This window comes from Ambystoma mexicanum, chromosome 11 (assembly GCF_040938575.1).
Source record: "Ambystoma mexicanum isolate Mex_15411 chromosome 11, UKY_AmexF1_1, whole genome shotgun sequence".
NCBI lineage: Eukaryota > Metazoa > Chordata > Amphibia > Caudata > Ambystomatidae > Ambystoma > Ambystoma mexicanum.
The window spans coordinates 166,745,838-166,770,025 of record NC_090934.1 but is presented as its reverse complement, the minus strand read 5'-3'; the positions used below and the strand labels follow the sequence as shown (position 1 = coordinate 166,770,025).

General features: G+C 50.7%; 1 protein-coding gene across 14 annotated transcripts in view; it reads right to left on the bottom strand.

The window, feature by feature from the left end:
* The window catches only part of SRRM1 (serine and arginine repetitive matrix 1), a 935,651-nt gene that overhangs the window by 130,847 nt on the left and 780,616 nt on the right, over positions 1 to 24,188 (bottom strand). For all 14 annotated transcript variants that reach the window (XR_011279577.1, XM_069622717.1, XM_069622715.1 and 11 more), the window contains 2 exons: positions 2,496 to 2,612; positions 1,925 to 2,401 (listed from right to left, as the gene is read on the bottom strand). Coding sequence is in view for 13 of the 14 variants with exons in the window: in XM_069622717.1 (XP_069478818.1) it covers positions 1,925 to 2,401; positions 2,496 to 2,612 (594 nt within the window). In the remaining variant the exon portion in view is untranslated. The remainder of the gene's footprint in view (positions 1 to 1,924; positions 2,402 to 2,495; positions 2,613 to 24,188) is intronic.

Genomic DNA, 24,188 nt, shown 5'->3' with positions numbered 1-24,188 from the left:
CATTTCTTGACTGTTGCATTTGTTTGTGGTTCTAAGGTTAGGGTGAAGTCCAATAAGCCCCCACGATTTTTTAATACCTTACATGGTGATGTACGATATATGAATATCATACAATCCGAAGGAGGACTTGGAAGAGACACCTGCTGCAACTCCTGGACCGTTGGTTTGCCCGGTGAAGCCCTGCTGCAGTGCTGAAGCTCCAAATTCGCCTCAACTAGAGAAGACCTGCAAAGGACGACTTCTCCCCTTGGTTGGTGGGACCAATCGACTACAAGATGAGCTCATCTGGAAAACCTCTCAAAGCTTGATGTACTTCCATTGCTGCTGCAGAACCGAAGTGCCAGGAAAAGAAAATCAGAATCGAGTGAGTGTCTAAGTCAGACCTGAGCTCCAGGAAGATCCTCTGGACTCCCAGGAAGCAGGACTGACCAAGCCTGAGCCACCTCAACAGAGTGCTGGACCCCAGATGCGAGGAAAGTCCATAGTGGTATTAGAGAACCGCAGTGGTATTTACGAGAGCCGCGAGGAGCTGAAACCACAAAGTGCTGCTGATCTGAAGTTTTCCCATTGCTACCGCCGACCTTCAATTTGTAGTGCAGGAGTCCCCAGATGTCCTCCCTCTTGTCCCCACGACGGAGGCCTGGAACAACAGGATCTGCGGACCTACACAGAAACAGAAGTCAGCTGGAACCAATTTCTTCTAACCAAAGGTACTTTAAAACTAAGGGTACTTAACTCTTCTCGTGTAGCCTTGCTAGTTCTCAGTTGAGACTGGTCTTGGTTGCTTTTGCAGAGTTGCTTGCAGCTTTGCCCCTCACAAGCCTTCCAGCGTGTGGCTCTACAGTGATCCTATTTTTCTTCTCTACAAAGACTTCTAAAACATTGTGCAAGACTTTTACTTACCTGCAAGAAGTACTTAAACTCACCTAGACTTTTGCTCAATTAACACTGGCTGGCTTGGCTCCCTGAAAGACTCTTACCTCGGACTGTGCTTTACCTTTCCACCAGGAAAGGGTTAACTTACTTTGCATTGGGGGGTTCAAAAGTACTTATCTGCTTCAGAATATTTGTTAACCTTTGTTTTATTCCCAAACCCTTTTCTTTGACACCAAGCTCAGTATTGATCTAAATGTACCAGTGATATATTAATGTCAACAGTGTCCTAGTTATTCAAGTAACCTCAGGGTGTGGGACGAATCTGTGTGCCATCCCAAATAGGTACTTGCTGATTTAGAGAAACTAAGTGTGTATTTTGAAGTGTATTTTTGTGTTACATATATATTGCTCCCTTCTGAAGAAGGCTTATTCAACTGACTTAAATTAATAATTGTTTAATCAAGAAACCTTGAGTGTAAGAGTCTATTTGAATACTTGTGATTGTAGACCTCTTTGTAACATCCTTACAGCTCACATTCCCTCTTGAGATAAGCCTGGCTGCTCAGCTCCACTACCCAAAACTGTAGTACAGACTTATACTAAAGGTTGGTTTTGCTTACACATGTAGTCATAGTTGTGTGTAGTCGTCCCAAAGGGTACTGCATACAAACTCTGCCTAACAGTGTACTGTCTCAGTTGTATGGATTTGATAAGCCCTTCAGAAAAACTGCCCTAACATGCGGCACCGCAGCAGCATTGACTGGCTATTTCCATAGGGTGCATTCCAAATCTATATTTCTAGACTAGCAGAATTTTTTTTCCCTTTTATACAAATCTTGTATTTAGCAGGACAAATAAGAAATGTTGCTACAATAATGCATTTAATAGCTGCCACTCCACTTATCAAATAAATGCCTCAAATTAAAAATTATATAACTTTGAAATAGGAATGCCCATCATGTGACATGGTGTAATAAGAATGTGTCCTGGAAACAAAAGTTCACAGACTAAATTAAATCGCTCTCAGTTTAACAACAAAGGAATTCACCTTGCAATCTGCTTTGGTTCAGGAGTACGTGAAACTCTTCGTATAGGCCTGGTGATTGGAGATGGCGATAGCTGCCTTCTTGGAGGGGAGGGAGAAGGACCCCTGCGAAGGAGTGGAGGAGGAGTAGGAGAGATGCGCGGCGGTCTTGGACGAGGGGAAGGCGAATGCCTTTTATTCTGTTGCGGAGATCGCGCCTCCCGATGTGACCTGCTTGGTGGAGAGCCTTTTCGCTGCTTTGATGTCAAGGAAGGAGAGCGTCTCTTTGTCACTGGAGAATTTCTTTGTTTAGGTGGTGAAGAATGTATCATTCTATGTTTAGGTGGTGGGGATGGAGACAGTCTTCGTTTAAGAAGGGGTGGGGGTGGAGGTGTAACAGTTCTTCTTTTGGGAGGTGGTGAAGGCGTGTACCTCCTCTGTATTGGTGGAGAGTACCTTCTTGGAGAAGGGGATCTTCTGCGTGGAGGAGGAGTTGGAGTCCTAGAAAAAATGGAAATTAAAGTTTGGTACACTTATAAAAGAATATACTTGGCAAAAATCTAATTTCAGTGTTTACTTTGAGCTGTTAAGTTACCGCCGCCTTAGAGGTGAAGGAGATCTACGTCGCCGCGGCGGTGGCGGAGGAGGAGGAGGAGGAGGAGTAGGAGTGCGCCGCCGTCTGGCTGGAGGTGGCGTGGGGCTTCTTCGCCGCCTGTTTAAAATGATAAATTAAAGATGCACATTTAAACCCTTCAGTAAAAGTTTAAATTTTACAACATCCTCATACTGAAACATTTACAACTTGGTTCCTGTTTGAACGTACTTCTTGCCACTTTGCTAAATACAAGGATCTGGCAGTACAAATTTATGTTGTAAGTATTGAATGTAGCAAGAGGTCAACTAATGGTTGGGCCGTCAGTTTATTTATTTCAAATATTTGGAATGGCAGATGCTCAAACGAATTTCTTGGTAATACCAGTTAGCAATGAAGATCACTGCAGTGCCCTTAAACTGGGTCTACAGGAAAACAAAAAAAATAGGCGATAGGGAGAATTCTCAGAATTGTGCCAATTCCCCTCTATCTTCAAGATCCACAGCATGTTTGATGGACTCTAGGACTTTATTTATAACTTGGAGAAGCAACAAGTTACTTACCTGTAACTGTTGTTCTCCAGCATGGGTCTGGCATGGATTCACATGCTCATATCAGGCTGGGAATCCTCGGTAAAGAAAATAATCAGTATCGGTTTTGTTTCTGATCTGTCTTTCTTAGTAGTAACCAATCACTGGTCTCTGGGTCATACTGCCCCCCAGCCAATGACTGCCCTCTCCCTAAGCCCAGCCCCTGGCAGCCATCCTCAGAAGTGGCAGTATGACCAAGTGAAGATTATTATAAACAAAAGGGATGCCTGATTAAGGTCCCTGGTCCTTCAGGCGTTATACAGTAATCAAAATAAATTGGACCAACGGAACTGGGAATAGCCACTCAACACATTTATCTGTTTATAAATACCAATAAATGCTCAATTATCAGTTGTAAAAACTTATTTTCATATCAAAATTCATATAAAATACTCATAAAACGTACAAAATATCTACAAATTCCACTCATACTGATTCACTCCTACCATTCATTCAACTTTTTGCTTCTTTATCAACCAAATCAATGGGATATATGGGATATAGGTCTTCATGGCCTCATATTAATCAGCCTCCAATTCTAACACAATGAAAAGAGTCCTCTCTCAAATTGTCTGATGATTCCGTCCATGTGCTCCTACTCACATAGACCTACGTCTACATGTGTTTCAGTTGTCTCTGCGGGACGTCGACATTCATCGCCCCTTGGTTTATGCAACCTTCAGGACAAAATGTAGGGAGTTTCTTATTCAAATAAGCACCAAGTAGGGTGAGTGACACCACTCAAATTTAAATAAATACATTTTTGCAGGACGCTCAATCTATTTCTGGGGAATATTCATGCGCATGTGAATCCATGCCAGACCCCATGCTGGAGAAAGAGACCTTTTTTGCACACTCTCGTGTATTTTACTGTGATTTAACTTTTTGGTTTTGAAGTCTGACAAACTCCATAGGCATCATCTTTTTACATTGTGACACACAGCACCTTCAGTGCAGTGGCACAGGGAAGTCTTATCAGATTTCCCAAAATTTTAGATACCTTCTCTGGGATAAACTACTGCTTCCCAGAGCAGTAAATTGATATTGACTTTACTTACTTTTGTAACTTTCGAGACCCAGCACACACTATCTTACAATAGGGTGCTGGAGGGGTTACTTGGTATCTCCTTTTGTCTAACTTCTCAGGTAACAACCTTGTCCTTTAACCAATTTCTAAGAGTATTCTAAATGCAACAGTAAGATATTAATGGGTGTTACTGTTATATTGCTCCCTTCTGAAGAAGGCTTATTCTAACTGACTGATAAATCAATAATTGTTTATTCAAGCAACCTTGTGTGTAAGAGTTTATTTGAATACTTTACCCTGTGAATCTCTAACTCCCCTACAGCTCACATTGACCGTCTTGAGATAAGCCTGGCTGCTCAACACGCTACCAACCTGTGTAGTAAAGACTTATACCAAAGTTAGGGTTCCTATTGCCAGGAAGTCAGGGTTGCTGTAGAGCACCCAAAGGGTACTGCATACAATCTTTGCCTAACACAGAGGATTTCTCGTCGAACAAGTACTGACTTTAGAGTTAGTAGAAAGTGTTCAGGGACTTCGTAGAAGGAACCTGTGCTCTAGCACCTTGAAGCATCTCTGGTGTTCGGTACGTATTTGTAGAGTCCAACTGGTGTGGGACTTTACTAGAATCATCTCTTGGTATTAGGTAACCCAACTTTAATATAGGCCTGTACTACACATGTTGGTAGAGTGACTGAGCAGCCAGGCCCACTTTGATAGGGGTAACGTGAGCAGTAGAGCTGTACAATGAAATTAGTAAATACAGGTATCCAAGTAAACACTTACAAAGTTATAGTATAAATATTTATTTACACACACACACACACACACACACACACACACACACACACACACACACACACACACACACACACACACACACACACACACTTTAGACTTCTTTAAAAAGCAGCAACTAATAGTAACAATCCCAAAGTTAGGATTCTATTCAACCATTGCAATAAACTAGGTGAGTCAACTTTTCTTATGCTAAACATATTCCACCACACTGAGGGACCTCATTTGAGTTAAGCATTCACACTTATTTGTGATTGCCATTACAATATTGAGTTTCAAGGAGGGAAAAGTTAAAGTCAGAACAGAACATACTTTTTAAGTAGAAAACCAGTTAGATTCCCCGAGAGGGATGTAGGCAGTCTTGTATCCCATCAATAATAGTGTTCAACAATTGAATAAGGGAACAAGCACTGCCGAAGCCAATAGGTTCAGAAGAGGAGCCTTTACAGAGTTAGGGCAGCTAATGTCAATGGGATAGTTCAAAGTTAGGATGCACTCTTCTTAGAACTAAGATTTAAAATGATCAGTAGTTCAGTAGAAAATCACAGAAGCTCAAGAGGAGCCACCCTGAAGTAGTACAAGCTGGGAGGCCAGTGCAGGTGAGATTAGGTAAATTCAAAAGGGTTTAAAATAGTATTCCCCAAGCTAGGAAGCGCCACAATGGCAAAAGGTAGATGTACATCAAGCCCCACAGTACCTAAGAATTGTAGAATTCGGTCCAGCTGGATGCCTTCCTGTTGCAGTGTAGCAGACCACTGTTCCTGGTCCTTGGTTGTGGTGACTAAAGAGGACGTCTGGTGTACTTCTGTGGCAGTACTAGGGAGAGGGACTCTGCAGCAAAGGGTTCTGCTAGCTTCAGTTGCCTTTTGTGGTTCTGGCGCCTTTTTCTCAGTGCCAAAGAAGAATAGCCAGATCTGGTTGAAAGTTACTTGATCCCTCAGTCCTGGATTCTGGTGAGGGGAATCTGGATGAAGATTTCCTACTTCTGTATGGTTGTTAGGGAGAATTCTCAGAATCGTGCCAATTCCCTCTACCGTAGAGACCCCAAGCAACTTTGCTGGATTTTGAGGACTTGATTTTTTTTTTACCTGGAGAGAGCAAGACCCTTTTTCCCACGCTCTCATGTATTTAAGGAACAAGTTACTTACCTGTAACTGTTGTTCTCCAGCATGGGTCTGGCATGGATTCACATGCTCATGAATATTCCCCGTCGTCAGGCTGGGAATCCTCGGTAAAGAAAAAAACCAGTATCAGTTTCGTTTCTGATCTGTCTTTCGTAGTAGTAACCAATCACTGGTCTCTGCGTCATACTGACCACAGCCAATGACTGCCCTCCACCTAAGCCCCGCCTCTGGCAGCCATCTTCAGATTTGGAAGCACGTGAAGTGGCAGTATGACCAAGTGAAGAGCCGCAGAGGGGTAGGCGGGAGGGTTCGCATGTGAATCCATGCCAGACCCATGCTGGAGAACAACAGTTACAGGTAAGTAACTTGTTCCTTCTCCAGCATGGGGTCTGGCATGGATTCACATGCTCATGAATAAAGAATACATAGCAGTACACACATGCACAACCACGGGAGGTGGCGAAGGCTCAACATTAAGCATTACATCAAACTCAACATTAAGCATCTTACCTCCTCACCAGGCTCACCTCAGGCGAACAGGTTGCGCAGCACTGCTTGGCCGACCCTGGACTCCTCCCTGGAATCCCGATCGACGCAGTAGAATTTCGTGAAGGTGTGCGTCGACCTCCACGTAGCAGCCCTGCATATGTCCAGCAGGGGCACACCAGATAGGAACGCCGTGGTAGCTGCGATCGCTCTGGTAGAATGGGCTCTCGGACGGCCAGGCAGCGGTCGGTTTGCCAACCGGTGACAGTACATGATACAGCCGGAGAGCCATCTGGAAATGGAGGCCTTCGAGAGAGCCTTCCCCTGATTAACAGGTCCAAAGTTTACAAAACGTTGTGACGTCTTCCGAAAGCACTTCGTGCGGTCCACGTAGAACTTCAGCGCTCTAGCCACATCCAGCGAGTGCAAAGTCCTCTCAGCCGGCGACGAAGGCGACGGGAAGAACACAGGTAACACCAAGGGTTCGTTGAGATGGAAGTCCGACGGTACCTTGGGCATGAAGGAGGGGTGCGTCCTGAGCACTACCCTCGTGGCGTGGAAAGTCAAGTACGGAGCCTTGCAGGAAAGGGCCTGGATCTCTCCCACCCGTCGTGCGGAGGTGATGGCCACGAGAAACGCTGTTTTCCACGACAGAAACTTCAACGGGGCCGAGTGTAGAGGCTCGAACGGAGGTCCCATGAGCTTGGTCAGCACCACGTTGAGCTCCCACGCCGGGGCCGGAGCCTTCACCGGCGGGAACGATCTGAATAGTCCCTTCATGAACTCCTTCACCAGACGATGAGACCACAAGGACGTCCGCCCCGTGGTTCTGGTGTATCGGGAGATCGCAGCAAGATGAATCTTGATGGACGCGTGTGCCAGTCCAGCCTTGGCCAGCGTCAGCAGGTACGGCAGTACTTGGGGAGCCGTAATCCGTAGAGGGTTAATCTCCTGTGCGCGGCACCAGACAGAGAACCTCTTCCATTTGTGCCCGTAGCACTTTAGAGTCGAGGACGCCCTGGCCTTTGCAAGAACCTCTCTGCAGTCGGCCGGTATGTCGTATCCTCCGAACTCTAGCGCTGCAGGAGCCAGGCCTGCAAGTTCAGTGACTTGGGGTCGTGGTGGAGGATGGCGCCTCCTTCCCTGGAGAGTAGATCCGCGTCCGCCGGCAGCTTGATTGGCGGGGACGCTGACAAGTCCAGAAGGTCCGGGAACCATATCTGCCTCGGCCACGCAGGTGCGACGAGGATCATCCTGCACCGTGACCTCTTGAGCTGATTGATGAGCCGGATTAGCAGAGGCAGGGGAGGGAACGCGTAGAGGAACAGGCCCTCCCAGGGGAACGAGAAAGCATCGCCCATGCTCCTCGCCTGGGGAAACCTGCTGGCGAACCTCCGGCACTTGGTGTTCGTCGCCGTCGCGAACAGGTCGATCAGGGGTGTGCCCCACCGTCGGAAGAGGCGATCCACTAGATCCTGCCGTAGTTCCCACTCGTGGCACGAGCGCAGCTCCCTGCTGAGTGAGTCGGCGATGGTGTTTTTTATCCCTGCCAGATGAAACGGCACCAGAAATATCCCTTGGGCGATGGCCCAATGCCACAAGTCCTGCGCCTCCTTGGACAGCGCTGGGGACCTGGTTCCGCCCTGTTTCCTGATGTAGAACATGGTGGTGGTGTTGTCCGTGAAGATCCTCACCACCTTGCCCTTGAGGGACGGAAGGAAAGACCTGAGGGCCCAAAACACTGCACGGAGCTCCAGGACGTTGATGTGCAGGGACTTCTCCGTCGGGAGCCAAAGTCCTCTTGCGTGCAGATTTTCGGTGTGCGCTCCCCACCCTTCCAGGGAGGCATCCGTGGTCACTGTCTCCTGGTGGGCTGGGGTCCGGAAGTCCATGCCCGCCGTCAGATGCGCGCGGGAGCCCCACCACCGTATCACTCGTCGGAAGCTCTCGTCGAGCTTGATCCTCTCCTCGAAGCTGCCCGTCGTCTGGATCCAACGCGCGTCCAGGAATTCCTGCAACGGGCGCATCCGGAGCCTGCACATGGGAACGAGGTAGATGCAGGAAGACATCATTTCGAGGAGGGACTTGACGGACCTCACTTTGGCCGCGTCGGCCACCAACATCCGTTGCACCTTGCCCAAGATGGTCCTGGTCCTTTCCTCCGACGGGGAGGCCAGAAGGGACACTGTGTTGAGCCTTGCCCCCAAAAACAGTGCGTCTTGAGCTGGTACCAGGTGGGATTTGGCGTAGTTCACGGAGAATCCCAGGTCCGTGAGAAGTTGGACGGTCCTTGCCGTGTGGGCCACGGCGAGCTCCCTCGTCTTGGCGCGGATGAGCCAGTCGTCCAGGTAGGGGTAGACGTGGATCCCCTCGCGGCGCAGCTGCGCCGCCACCGGTGCGAGGCACTTGGTGAATACCCTGGGTGCCGACCGTAGTCCGAAGGGGAGGGCTTTGAACTGGAAGTGGCGCCCTTGGACCACGAACCTGAGGAATTTTCGGTGCCCCTTCAGGATGGGAATGTGGAAGTAGGCATCCTCCAAGTCCAACGACGATAGGAAGTCTCCTTCCTCCAGCTGGCCTAGGACGTGCTGGAGGGTGACCATCCGGAACTTCTGCGCCTTGATGAACTTGTTCAGGCGTCGCAGGTCCAGGATGGGGCGCCATCCCCCTGTCTTCTTCACGAGGAAGTATCTTGAGTAGACTCCGGAGCCCCGGAGCCTCTTTGGGACGAGTTCGATGGCGCCCTTTCTGAGCATCGCCCTTACCTCCAGAAGGAGTTGAGGAACGTGAAGTTCCTTCCTGGACACGGGGGGGACACGCGGGCATCTTCTCTGAAACTCGAGTGCGTGTCCCCGGCCCAGAGCGTCCAGCACCCAACGGTCGGTGGAGATGGACTCCCACACGCCGACGAAGTTCGCCAGCCGGCCTCCCACCGGGGTGCTTCGGTGGGGGCCCGACTCCGCGGCCGGTTCAATCCTGCTTGGACGCGGCCTTGCCGCCTTGACCTCCTTGGCGACGACGGCGGGGTCCACCCGACTTGCCTCGTCCTCTGTAGGCCTCTTGCGACGACGAGCGGGCCGCTTGACGGTAGGAAGCGAAACCGCCGCCGGAACCTTTGGAGGCACCCTTGCCCCCGCTGCTCCGAAAGGGCGTCCGTCGTTGCTGGAGGGCACCGAGGGCCCGGGCCGTCTCGGTGTCCGCCTTAATGGCCTGAAGGGAGTCGTCCACAGCCTTCCCAAACAGGTTGTTCCCGTCGAAGGGCATGTCCAGGACTCTGGTCTGGACGTCTTGGCGGAAGTCCGTAGCCTTGAGCCATCCACGACGCCGAAGGCAAACACCGTTGCCCAACTGGCGGAACCCAGTGTCGGCGATGTCCGTCGCCACGGTGATGGCGTGGTCGGAGGCCACCTCACCTTCCTGCAGGATCTCCAGGGCCTCTGCCCTCTTGTCGTCCGGCAGAAAATCCAGCAGGGGAGCTATCTTGAACCAGAGCTCCCTGTCGTAGCGAGCCACGATCGCCAAGGCGTTGGCCGCTTTAATCGTCGTCGCTGCCGACGAGATGACTCTGCGTCCCATCGCATCCAATTTCTTTCCTTCGCCGTCCGGCGGGGAAGTCGATGTGGAGGCCGAACCCCCCCCCCGCTTTCTTCCTGGCCGCCGCGGAGACGACGGAATCCGGGGTAGGCTGTGCCCGGAGGCACAGGGGGGCCGAGTCCGGGACCCGGTACTTTTTCTCGTACCGGTCTCTTCTAGCTGGCGTCGTGGACGGGTTCTTGAGGAGCGTAAGGCCCTCATCCCAGATGTCGTCCAACAGAGGCACTGCGAGGACCGTCTTCCTCTTGGCCTCACGCCGCTGATAAAGGAAGCCTTCCTTTTTCTTCTCCTCAGGGCAGAGTTGGAAAAGCTCGGACGCCCTGGAGATCATGGCATGGAACGATCCGATCTCGTCGGGCGGGGAAGCCCTGGCGGGAGGCGACGACGGAATATCCGCGTCGTATGCCTCGTCGTCAGTACCTGTCGTTGCCGTGTCCGTCCCCGTATCACCCCCTCGGGTAGACGGGGAGGAGGGCTGGACGGGGTGCGACGGCTGAAAAGGAGGTGGAGGATGTATCCTTCTCTTCTTGGTAGGGGGAACACCAGAAGGTCCCGGTTCTGGATCCCCCGACGGTAGAGGTTCCTCCGTCGGTAATGGTAGCCTCGTCCTTATCTCGGAGCATAAGGACTGCAAAGCCAACAAAATGGCCGCCGAGTTGTCTTGCGGCGCTGGCAGAGGTGAAACCGACGGGCGAGCAGGGGCCCCGTCGGCATCCTCGACGATGTCGTCGTCGTCACTTGCGTCGGGGACCACTCCGACGGGCTGGTCTTCTTCCACGCCTAGGCCGTGGCTTAAGACTTCGATCAGCTCCTCGTCTGAGGCTGAGGTCGAATCTACGACGACGCCCTGCCCCCCCTTCTTCTTCCCCACGGGGAGTTTTGCGGGGGTTCTGTCGATGGGCACAAAAGAAGACTCCCTCCGAGGAGGCAGGGAGATTCTGGGCCCCGAGGTCGCCACCACTGGTGTAGCCTCCATAGGCTGAGCCAGGGCCGCCGCGACTTTCTCGATAGAGGGCTTGGCCGGGTGGATCAAGGCCTTCACCACTTTAGGCGCGCTCGCCGCCTTATCCTTGAGGGAGGGGGCACTGCCACGCTCCTCCTCTGCCTTAGAGCTCGACCGGGGCCTCTCCAGGAGCTTCGCCGGGTGCTCGGCCTTCCTCTTACCCGACCCAGAGCGTTGGCTCGTGGTTGATGGTGCCGGGGAGGGTGCGCCCTGCCTGACGCCCGTAGAGCCCGACCGTTCGGCGCTCCCGGTGCCAGCGGACTCGCGGTTCTTTGCCTTATGTTGGGCCCCCGTCGCCGGGGCGCCCTCAAAGGTCTTAGAAGACCGCTCCGATTTCTTCTTCTTCTCGCCGGACGGGCTCTTACCCTGCAGCCAGTTGGCGAGACGTTGATGGCGGTCCTTCATGGTCTGTTCCGACATGTTGCCGCAAAACGCACAGTCCTTCTCCACGTGCGTCTTGTCCTCATGAAGGCAGTAAAGGCAGAAAGAATGTTCGTCCTCCTTAAAGAGGTTCTGCAGCTGGCATCCAGGACAGACCCTGAACAGCTTTCCGGGCGTCGAGCTTCCCTTCTCCTGGGCCATCTCCGAGACCGGGCCTGAGAAGCTTCTGGAGTCCTCCGAAGCGTAGCTCGACGAAATCTTCACCCTTGAGGGGCGTAGAAGAATCCGACACGGGTCCCCGTTAATCGGATGTAGGATCGGTGGAGCTTGAGGCTCTTTTGACCGAAAAATGTAAAGTTTTTTGTGAAAAAGCGCGAAAAAATAGCACTAACGCTCGAGAGCAATAGCACGAGGATCCCAACACATGAACGTGCGGTAAAAATCTGAAGATGGCTGCCAGAGGCGGGGCTTAGGTGGAGGGCAGTCATTGGCTGTGGTCAGTATGACGCAGAGACCAGTGATTGGTTACTACTACGAAAGACAGATCAGAAACGAAACTGATACTGGTTTTTTTCTTTACCGAGGATTCCCAGCCTGACGACGGGGAATATTCATGAGCATGTGAATCCATGCCAGACCCCATGCTGGAGAAATGTGATTTTTGTGCTCCGTTTCTCTTTTGGTTATGGAGCCTGACAAACTCCATAGGCACCATCATTTACATTGTGTCACACAACACCTTTAGTGCAGTGACACAGGGAAGTCTTAGATGTCCCAAAGCTTAAATAACTTCTCTGGGATAAACTACTGTTTCCCAGAGCAGTAAAGTGAAACTGACTTACATTTGTAAATTTCTAGACCCTGCACACACCATCTTACAATAGGGTGCTGGAGGGGTTACCTAGTATCCCTTTTGTCTAGCTTCTCAAGTAAAAATGTTAAGTTACCCTTTCCTCACTGAATGGCTGGTGGCAGTGGTTTCGTTTTTACTACCGTGGTGTGCATTTACCGTGGGCTGCGTTCGCAGCTGCAGCAAAGCACCCACGGGTGCCATTTTTGTCAAAATGGCCTGATCATCTTTTTTCACCATTTCTTTGTGGAAAGGTCCTTCTTGAGATTTACTCTGCACCCCAAACTAGGTTTGGTCGCTTTGTTCATTTTGCCTTTGGCAGGATTCACGGGTGAAACCCGCCCCTGGCTCCCGGGTGTCTGGAGGTAGGCAGGAAGGGCGTGAGGTGCCCGAAACCCCCTGTGCTTAGTCTCCTAGGAGACCAAATGCAGTCTGTGATGATTGGCTGGCTGTCTGTCCGGCAAGGACAGCCACCCTGCTGGGTGTGTGACAGCTAGGCTGGAATGAAAGGGAGAAAATAACTTGTTCGAGCATGGGTCTGGCATGGATTCACATGCTCATGAATATTTCCTGTCAGGCTGGGAATCCTCGGTAAAGAAAAAATCAGTTTGTTTCACTTCTGAACGGTCTTTCTCCTAACAACCAATCACTGGTCTCTGGGTCATACTGCCCCCAGCCCCTGACTGCCCTCTACCTAAGCCCCTCCTCTGGCAGCCATCTTCAGATTTGGTAGCACGTAAAGTGGCAGTAGGACCAAGAGGAGAGCCGCCGAGGGGCAGGCGGGAGGGTTCACATGTGAAACCATGCACACCCATAATGGAGAACAACAATTACAAGTAACTTGTTTCTTCTCCGGCATGGGGTCTGGCATGGATTCACATGCTCATGAATAAAGAATACACAGCAGTACACATATGCACAACCAGGGCGGTGGCAAGGCTCAACATTAAGCATCTCAACATTAAGCATCTCTTACCTCCTCACAAAGCTCACCTTCAAGCGAACAGGTTGCGCCCTGGAATCCCTGTCAACGCAGTAGAACTTCGTGAAGGTGTGCGTCGGCCTCCACGTGGCAGCCCTGCAGATGTCAAGCAGGGGCACACCAGACAGGAATGCCGTAGTTGCAGCCATCGCTCTGGTTGAGTGGGCTCTCGGACGGCCAGGCAACGGTTGGTTTTCCAACCAGTGACAATGGGTGATGCAGCCAGAGAGCCACCTCGAAATGGAAGCCTTGGAGAGGGCCTTCCCATGGTTCACAGGGCCAAATTACAAAAAAAGTTGCAACGTCTTCTGGAAACTCTCCGTGCGGTCCACATAGAACTTCAGCACTCTAGCCACATCCAGCAAGTGCATAGTCCTCTCAGCTGGCGCTGAATGCGTCGGGAAGAATACAGGTAACACCAAGGGCTCATTTAGATGAAAGTCCTACGGCACCTTGGGCATGAAGGAGGGGCGCGCCTTTAGTAGCACCACCCTCGTCTCGTGGAATGTCAAATAAGGTGGTTTACAAGAGAGGGTCTGGATCCCTCCCACTTATCGTGCCGAGGTAAGGGCCACCAGAGAAGCTGTTTTCCACAACAAAAATGTCAATGGCGCCGAATGCATAGACTAACAGAGGACCCATGAGCGTAGTTAGCACCACAGAGCTCCCACGCCAGGGCCGGAGCCTTCACCGGCGAGAACGAGCAAAACAGTCCTTTGACGAACTCCTTGACCAATCGATCCAACCATAAGGATGATCGTCCAGGAGATCTGGTGTAGTGGGAGATAGCCGACAGATGAACTTTGATGGACGCATGTGTTAGGCAGAATTGCATGCAGTACCCTCTGGGACCACCACATACAATTAGGACTACAGGTGTAAGCAAAAACCAACCTTTGGAACAAGTCTGTACTACACAGTTTTGTGGTAGTGAGCTGAGCAGCCAGGCTTATCTCAAGGGTGAATGTGAGCAGTACAAGTCATAACACAGATGACTTTCAATCACAGTGGTTCAAGTAGACACCTACTCAAGGTTTCTTGGTAAAAACACTTATTAATTTATTACACAATCATTTAGAAAACATTTCACTAGAAGGAGGCCACTTAATATTATATACCAATACACTTCAATACAAAACTAAGATTTTGAGACTGTTTGAACTCCTCTGAAATAGAAGCCAAATGGCAGTTCACTTACTTAGAAGTGAGCAAAAAGGCATAAGGTAAGTAGAATAGATCACATATACTTGTTAGTGCAAATAGTTTCATTTCACCAGAAGAGTTCAATTCAAGTAAATAGGCCTAGGCCAAAGTCAACGGGCTAGTGTTCTCGATAGGAAAGAGCAGTTCTGGTATCAAAACAGAAAGTCTTTGCAAAAGTTCTCAGAAGTAGTTTAGGCGAAAAAGAATCATATGTTGGGTCACAAGCTAATTAAGCATGCAAGTTGGGAAAGTTTCACGAACTTTCACCGCGAGAGTGGCATTATCTCAATCAGGTGTGCAGAGTACCTTAGTATGAAGAAACACATGCATGCAGCTGAAGTCGTTGGTTCCTGGCAGTTCCTGCATAATTCACTGTTCCTGAGCCTCAGTCGTGGGGACAAGAGGCGGGACGTCAGGTGACTCGTGCACTGCACGGAATCATTGGAAAACGGAAACAAACTGGAGTCACTTTAGTTCCAGTAGCTGTAGCTTCAAGCACACAAGCTGGTGTTCTTCTCCATGGTCAATCCTAACTAGCCTTGAGAATGGTATCCAGGTGGCTTACTTGGTCCGACCAACTCAAAGGGAGAAGTCGTCCTTGAAGGGGCATCTCCGTCGAGATGAACTTGGCAATTCGAACCTGCAGCAGGGCTTCACCGGCCAAACCAATGGTCCAGTAGTTGCAGCAGCCGTCTTTCGTTCCAGTGGTCAACTCGGATTTCCAGTCCAAGAGACTCGCCTTTTAAAAAGTTCTCTCCCTTTCACTCCAGCCTAGCTGTCATTCACCCAGCAGGGTGGCTGTCCTAGCTGGACAGTCAGCCAGCCAATCACACCAGAGTGCATTTGGGTCTCCTAGGAGACTAAGCACAGGGAGTTTCGGGCACCTCCCTCACTTCCTGCCCACCCCAGATACTCAGACGCCAGAGGCGGTCTTCAGTCCCGAAGCCCACCAAAGGCACACGAACAAAGGGACAAAACCTGGTTTGGCGCGCAGCAAAACTCTAGAAGGACCATTTCAAAAAGAAACTGCAAAAAAGGAAGACTGGGACCCGTTTGAACAAAGGGGCTTAAGGCGCAATCTTGAAAAACATGGCTCCCATGATTTTTAGCTACCAGGTGTTGGGGTCTGAAAATATCATGGTAGTCCGTTGTAAAATAACTGCCACCAGCCTTTTCAATAGGAAAGGGTAGCATTTGACTGCTACGTGAGTATTTAGAGAAAGGGGATACTATGTAACCCCTCCAGCACTCTATTGTAAGATGGTGTGTGCCGAGTCTAGGAATTTATAAAGACTAGTAAAGTCAATTTCACTTTACATTCCATGGGAAACAGTAGTTTATCCCAGAGAAGGTATTTAAACCTTTGGGAAGTACAAAAGACATCCCTGTGTCACTGCACTGAGGGTGCTGTGTAACAGACGTGAAAAGATTATGCCTATGGAGTTATCTAAAACTCCATAACCAAAAGAAATACACACAGAAAACAACCAGAATTAAAAAGTTAAAAGTCTGAAAGTTCAGCAAACGAGCTGGGGGTCTCTAAGGTAGAGAGGAATTGGCACATTTGGAGAATTCTCCCTAACAGCATGGGCCAGTCCTGCCTTGGCCAGCAACAAATACGGAAGCACCTGCGCAGCAGTGACGCGTAGAGGGTCGATCTTCCGTGTACGACACCAAACAGTGAACCTCTTCCACTTGTGCCCATAGCATTTGAGAGTAGATGAAGCTCTTGCTTTGGCAAGCACCTCCTTACAAATCCGAAAGGACGGCAGTCGTTGCTGTAGCATGCCCAAAGCACGAGCCGTCTCAGTATCCGCCTCGATGGCCTGAAGGAACTCGTCCAGAGTCTTCCCAAACAAATTGTCCCTGTCGAAAAAGGCATGTCCAACACCCTCGACTGAACATCCTGGCGGAAATTAGTGGCCCCCAGCCAGCCCCGCCAAAGGCAAACGCTGTTGCCCATCTGGCGGAATCCTGTGTCGGCAATGTCCGTGGCCATTGTAATGGTGTGGTCCAAAGCCACTTCGCCTTCCTGTAGGATCTTCAATGCCTCTGCCCTCTTGTCGTCGTGAAGGAAGTCCAGGAGGGGGGCCATCTTGAACCAAAGCTCCCTGTCGTAACACGCCACAAGGGCGTTAGGGGCCTTGATAGTTGGTGTCGCCGACGTGATAACTCTTTGCCCCCAGGGCATCAAATTGCTTTCCCCTCACTGTCCGTGGGGGGGGGTGGTGGGAGGAGGCGGACGGACAGGGGGAGGAAGCATCCGACAAGGAGGAGCCCGAAGAAGACTTCTTGGTCGCTGCTGAAACTACTGAGTCTGGCGACGGCTGAGACTGTAGGTACTAGGGCGCCGAGTCCGGCACAAACTAATTCTCCTCATAACGGTCCCTCTTCGCCAGAGCCGATGAAGGGTTTTCATGAGGGAAAAACCCTCGTCCCAAATGTCATCCAACAGTGGGATTTACAGCACGGTCTTCCTTTTCGTCTCTCGGCGCTGGTATAGGAAACCACCTTTCTTCTCCTCCAGGACGAGCTGGAATAGCTCCGAGGCCCTGGAGATCATGGCGTGGAATGAGCCTATCTCGTTGGGCGGTGAAGATCTGGCAGGTGGCGATGGGAGATTCCCCCCTATCCACCGCCGTCCGTGCCAGTGCCAGTCGTCGCCATGTCCGGGTCTGTCTCATCCCTCAGTGGGGGAGAGGGAGGCGAAAGCCGGAAGGGAGGAGGGGTGTGGACTCTCCTAGGCTTGGATGATGGTTCCTTCGATGGTGCTGGCGCCACGGGTGGGGCCGCCAGCGTAAGAGGCCTCCTTGTCCAGATCTGCGAGCACAGGGTATGCAGAGCCGAAAGAATGCCCACCGAGATATCCCCAGATGGTTGTTGAGGAGGTGGAGGCAACGTAAAACTGGCGTTTGCGGCTTAGGTTGCTCCTCCGCATAGTCACCGCCCTGCTGCTCCTCGTCACCTTCAGTCGCCCTCGTCGGGGTCCCACCCATAGTGCCCGCTCTTGACACATCGTCCCTCCTGGAGGACCGGGAGGTTGGTGAGCTCCTCCTCCGAGGAGACGTCCATGCCCTGGAGGGCCACCGTGCCCCCACCCCTTTCTCTGTGACCAAGGCAGACTGTTTCGGGGAAATGATGGGCATCACCTTCTCTGGCATCTTTTCAATGGACTGGAAAGAGGATTCCCTCCTGGCACGCAGGGATACTCTAGCCTTTGGGGCCGTTCCCTGCGGTTGCGCCACTGCAAACTTTGCAAGGGACGCAGCCACCACTTCGATGGAAGCTTGGGCCTTTGTCTGAAACACCTGGGCCTTCACAGACTCGCCCAAGTCTGCGGCCTTCACCTTAGGGGGCGGGTCGGGACCCTGTTCCCTCTTGGCCTTCTCTGCAGGGCTGGTCTGGGTCTTCTCCAAGAGCTTTCCTGGATGGTACGATTTTCTCTTCTTCGAAGATCCTGAGCGTTGGTTCGTGGTCGAAGGCGCTGGAGATGCTGTACTCGCCCTGGCCGCCGAGGAGCCTGTCGCAATGGCGCTCCCAGAGGCAGTGGACTTGCAGTGCTTAGCCTCATGTTGGGCCCCCGTGGGAGGGAAGACCGCTCACCTTCTTCTGGGCAGGGGAGGCATGCTGCCAGGGCACACCCGGAGCAGGGGCCTTGGCCTGCAGCCACTTGTTGAGGCGCTTGCATTGATCAGCCCGTTTGCGGGGCATTATCTCCCGACAAGCCGCAGTCATCCGCTACATGCGTCGGGGTTGAGTGCAGGCAGTAAAGGCACAGGGAATATCCGTCATCCGAAAAGACATTCCATAGGTTGCAGCTGGGGCAACTTTGAAGAGAGGTGCAGAGTCCTTCTCCGCCATGTCCAGGTGGGGTAGGCCTTGAAGAAGCTTCTGGAATCCTCCAAGAAGAAACTCTACGAAAAATCGCCCTTAAGGGGTGCTGAAGAATTCAAAAATGGGTCCCCGTTAATCAGAAGATGGATCGATGGAGCTTGAGGCTCGATTGACCAAAAAATAGAACAAAACTCTTAGAAAAATCGTAAAACACAGTAAAAGCTTGAGAGCTATAGCACAAGGACTCCAAACACTTGAAACGTGCAATAGAAATCTGAAGATGGCTGCCAGAGGAGGGGCTTAGGTACAGGGTAGTCATTGGCTGGGGGCAGTATGACCCAGAGACCAGTGATTGGTGTTTAGGAGAAAGACAGTTCAGAAGTGAAACAAACTGATTTTTTCTTTACAGAGGATTCCCAGCCCAACGACGGGGAATATTCATGAGCATGTGAATCCATGCCAGACCCCATGCTCAGAACTGTATAAAAGGCAAGTTTTTTGGCTTGGAAGGCAGAGTCGACCGCTGGACGTAGGAACCGAAGAACTACTTCAAGAGGACACCTGCTGCCACTCCTGGACCGTTTGTTTGACCGGTGAAGCCCTGCTCCTGAAACGCCAAGTTCGCTTCGACAGAGAAGCCCCTGCAAGGACTTCTCCCCTTGAGTTGGTGGGACCAATCAACTCCAGAGTAAGCCACCTGGACATCCATCTCGGAGCTGGTTGAATTTCCACAGAGTTGCTACTGGAAACCGTAGAGCCAGGGAGAGGAACACCAGTTTGTGTGCATTGCTTTTAAGTTGGCCAAGAGCTCCAGGAAGATGCTCCGGACTCCCAGGAAGCAAGACTGACCGAGCCCCCTCAACAGAGTGAGAGACCCCAGAAGCAAGGAAAGTCCATCTCGACAGCCAGGAACCGCAGTGTTGCTATTTGCAGTAGACACGAGGAGCTGAAACACTGAACAGCCACTGAAAGTGAAGTTTGCTGGTTGCAAGTTTTGACCGCCCCAGTGTAGGAGTCCTCTGGTGTCCTCCCGCATGTCACCACGACTGAGGCCACGGAACAGTGAGATCTGCAGAGCTGCACAGGAACAGGAGTCATCTGCTGCATCTTTTCTTCATTTTAAAGGTACTGTACACAGTCTAAGAGAATGTACCTCTTCTGAAGAGTTGCTTGCATATTCTACTACTCGCAAGTCTAAACAGCTTGTGGCCCTACATGGATTCATCTTTTTCGTCAAAGACTTCTGAAACATTGTGCAAATACTTTTCTACTTAGCTTCAAAGAAGTGCTTCAGCCCATATAGACTCTTGCCTATTGACTTTGGCTTAGCCTGTTAACTGAATGACTCTTATTGGGGGATATGAAAATATTTGCCTGCTTAAGAAATGTTTGTGCCATCTTGTTTGCTCTCATAATCTTTTCCCTTTTTGCTTGCTCTTAACTAAATCTGAATGCCAACAGTAATATATTAATGTCAACAGCACCATAGCAATTGAAGTTACCTGTGGGTGTAGGTCACTGCTGTATGCCATCCCAAATGGGTATTTACTGATTCTGAACTTGAGAGAGGAACACGTTACTTACCAACTGGTAACCTTCTTTCGACTGGATGTTCCTCCAACGTATTCCACATCTTTGACATGTAATGTCCACAGCTTTATACTTCGGAAACTTTTTCGGCAGAGGGCATCCTGCGTCAATGGTGTTAAGTCGATGTTCCTCAAAGGCCTCTGTCGAGGGCGACGTCACCGGATGTTATAAAAGAGGACGCACAGCGTCCATAGCCTCAGTTTATATTTTTTCCTCCATAACGTATGACATGCACATATACAATGCCTGCTTGATTGCACACAGCCTTGAGGGAACATAAGCTGCAACAGCATAGTAAATTCTACAGAGGGGCAGGCCGGGAGGGCGATGTGGAATACATGGGAGGAAAATCCAGTCGAAAGAACGTTACCAGTTGGTAAGTAACTTGTTCTTCGAATGGATTGTGTCTTCCAACGTATTCCACATCTTTGACAGACTTCCAAAGCAGTACCAGAAAATGGAGGAGGGAAAAGAATTTGGAATACCCAATCAGATGGCAGAATAAAGAACCGCCTTACCAAAGGCCACATCTTGACCATGGAGCGTATCCAGGGAGTATTGTTTGACAAAGGTGTGGATAGAAGCCCATGTGGCTGCGTCACAAATATTCCTAATAGGAACTCCCCGCTGCAGTGCTGTGGAAGAGAATAGTTTCTTACCTGTAACTCCATTTCTCCAGCATTGGTATCTTTCATGGATTCACATGCTCAGAATATTCCCCGTCGTCAGGCTGACCAAGGGTTCCCAGCCGGACGACAGGGAATATTCCAAGCATGTGAATCCATGAAAGATCCAATGCTGGAGAAGTAGCCACGCCCCTAGTGGAAAGAGCTTGCAACCCTTCTGGAGGGTCCTTGCCCGCCAATCGGTAACATTCAGTAATGGTGAGGATAATCCACCTGGACAAGGTCTGTTTGGCAACAGCCTGGCCCAATTGGTGTCCAGCATACCCCACAAAGAGTTGATCGTCCACTCTGACCATGGACATCCTAGAAATATAAAAGCTCAGAGCTCTCCTAGGGTTCAACCTATGGAGGAGAATAGAAAGACAGAAGAACCACTTTCTGGCTTAAATGAAATTCAGATACTACTTTAGGTAGAAAGGAAGGACGTACCCTCAGCACAACCCTATCCTTGTGGAACACAGTAAAGGGCAGCTCAGATGAAAAGTGCCTGCAATTCACTCACTCTGCAAGCGGAAGTAACCGCAACCAAGAGCACCGCCTGGAAAGACAACAGTCTCAAAGGACAAGAGTGCAAAGGTTCAAATGGAGCACCCATCAGGAATTTCAAGACCAAATTCAGATCCCAAACCGGCACCTGGAACAGGGACGGTGGGAACACAGTGAGCCCTTTAAGAAATTGGGAAATCAAAGGAATCTTAAAATAAAAACATTATTCAGATGAGCGCTTTAAGATGGACAGCGCCGCCAGGTAACCTTTAATGGTACCTACTTGAAGGCCCCTCTGGGCCAAAGCAACATCTCCATCACGTCATCCCAATCCTTACACCTCAACTCTTCAGACACCAAACGTGAAGGTTGAGGATGGAGACTTCCTGAGCCAACTCCCACGTGAGAGACTGTGCTCTGCCTGCTCAGAGCATCCGCCGCTGCATATAGAGTAAACTAAGAGTAAACTCTTTGAAAAAACGCAATACGCAGTAAAAGCTCAAGTACGGGGACTTGAAAGCAAGAACATCCGCCGCTGCATTCTCCTCTCCGGCCAGATGAACTGCCGAGAGTGATGTTCCCCGCTGGATGGCCCAGAACCAGAGCTGCATTGCCCCTCTGCACAACGGGAGAAACCCTACCACCCTTTTTTGTTTAGGTAATGCATGGCACTGTATAGTCCATCATGATCAGGACACACTTCCCCCGCACAGACGGCAGAAAAGCCTTCAGGGCCAACCTGATGGCCCTCAGCTCTAACAGGTTGATGTGAAGTTTGGACTCCGGAGACCAACGACCGATGGCGGTCAAATCTTTGGCATGAGTTCCCCATCCTGTGAGGGAAGCATCGTCACTACTGTCACCTGCGGCCACAGTTGCCAAAATGACCCCCCCTTCATCAGGTTCCTCTCGTTGGCCCACCACAGTAGATCCTATGAGACCGAGAGTGGAATCTGAACGGGATACAACATCTTGCCTGAGAATTGTGACCACTGCATCTTGAGGACCCATTGCAGGGTTCTCATCCCCAGTCTGGCCTCTGGCACCAGAAAAATGCAGGAGCCACGAGGCCGAACAACCTTAAGATTTCGAAAGCCGGGAGACTCTGGGAAAGTTGAAACTTGTCCACCATCTGCACAAAATGATGAGCCCTCACCTTGGGGGGCGAGCACTTCCCCAAGGAGGTGTCAAACACAGCCCTGATGTACTGAAGCTGTTGGGAAGGTGTCAGAAGCGAATTCTTGAAATTGGAGCGAGAAGCCCAGCTTGTGGAGGGAGCGGCAGGTGAGACCGAGATGATCCATCACTTGCTTGGGAGAACATAGGGGTAGACGTGAATCACCCCTCACCTGAGATACGCTGCCACCACCGTTAGCTTGGTGAAGACCCTCGGGCGGTGGTCAATCTGAATGGCAGGACCCGAAACTGAAAGTGCGAGTCACCAGCCGCAAACCTCAGGAACTTTGAGCTCTGGATGAATCGGCACATGAAAGTAAGCATCCAGTAGGTCCAGAGACACCAACCAATCCTGAAGTCAAAGGGCCTGGATGTCCTGAGAAAGAGTGACCATCTTGAACTTGTCCTTCCTGAGAAGTTTGTTCAACCAATGCAAGTCCAAGATGGGTCTCAATCCCCAGTCTTTCTTTGGAATAAAAAAATATGGGGTCTACCATCCCTTACTCTCCGCTACAGGCACCAGTTCTATAGCGTCTTTCCTCCAGCAGGGTCAAGAATTCCGGCACAATGAGCGGTTCTGGAAGCTTCAAAGACAGATTCCCCGGTGGATTGTCGTGAGGCCGCTTTAGGTAGGGAAGGCAGTAGCCGTGGGCCTTTGTATCCAGAACCCACGCATCCGAAGAATAGCTCGTCATTCTTCAAGATGCAGAGACAGTCTGCCCCCAACCAGCGAACAAATGGGACATGCCTCATGATTATTTTGGAGCGGCTGCGGCAACCCCTGAAGGCAAAGAGGCAGCTGCCTGAGCGGCTTTGGCACTCCTATTTCCCAGACCACCGCGGGTACTTTTATGCTGACCCCTTTGACTGGCGGCTCCTCTCGTTCTACCAAAGGAGGAGTAGCAACGAAAAGAACCCCCCCCCCCACTGCTGTCCCCTAGGACGAAAAGGTAGAGGTTAACGCACAGCTGCACTCAAAGATTTCGCTGCAGCTTTTGAGGTCTGCAACCTCTCAAGGCTCTCGTCAGCCTTGCTGCCAAACAAATGCGTGCCATCAAAGTGCATGTTCAAAAGACGGGTTTGCACATGCAGAGCAAAACCCTGACTTCCGCAACCACACAAATCTGTGTATAACGGTGCTCGGAGCCATGGACCGGCTAACACCGTCGGCTGTGTCCAAACCCGACTGAAGGGATTCACACATGGCATCCTTGACATCCTGCACGAGAGCAAGGAACCCATCCCTTTCTTCCCCTTCGGGAATATGCTCAGCTGCTACAGAAACAATTCCACAGAGTGTGTGAAAATCTTGCTAAGGCACAAGTGGAGTTGGCTGACTTCAGCGCTATACTCCCCATAGAGAACACCTTTCGTGCCAAACCGTTGAAGCGTTTGTCGTCTCCATCAGGAGGAATGGTAGGGTACGCCGCCTATCGCGAGGTGGCCTTAGCCGCCTGAACCACCAAACTCTCGGGAGTGGGGTGAAATGAAAGTTAGTTGGGTTCGCTACGGGAATGGCAGTATTTTTTTGTTAACGATTTGTTAACTGCCGGAAGAGATTCTGTGTCTGCCAAGCAGCCGCCACCCTTTTCTGCAACGTCAAATGAAAAGGTAACACCGGGTCAGGGGACAGAACTTAATCCAAAATATCTGTTAAGTCATCCTGAACAAAAGCTTCTGGAGAACTAGACCAACCTAGACACTCAGTGACCCTGGAAATCAGTCTCCTGCAGGCCGACTCAGCATGAGCCCCCGGCTCAGGTCTGCCAAACTCCACCTCAGGAGAAGTGTCCAAGCCACTGGCATCATGAAGAGATTGCCGTAACTCTTCCAACTGACTGTCCCCGGAAAAGACAGGAGCCACATCAGGCTCAACAGCGTCAAATTCT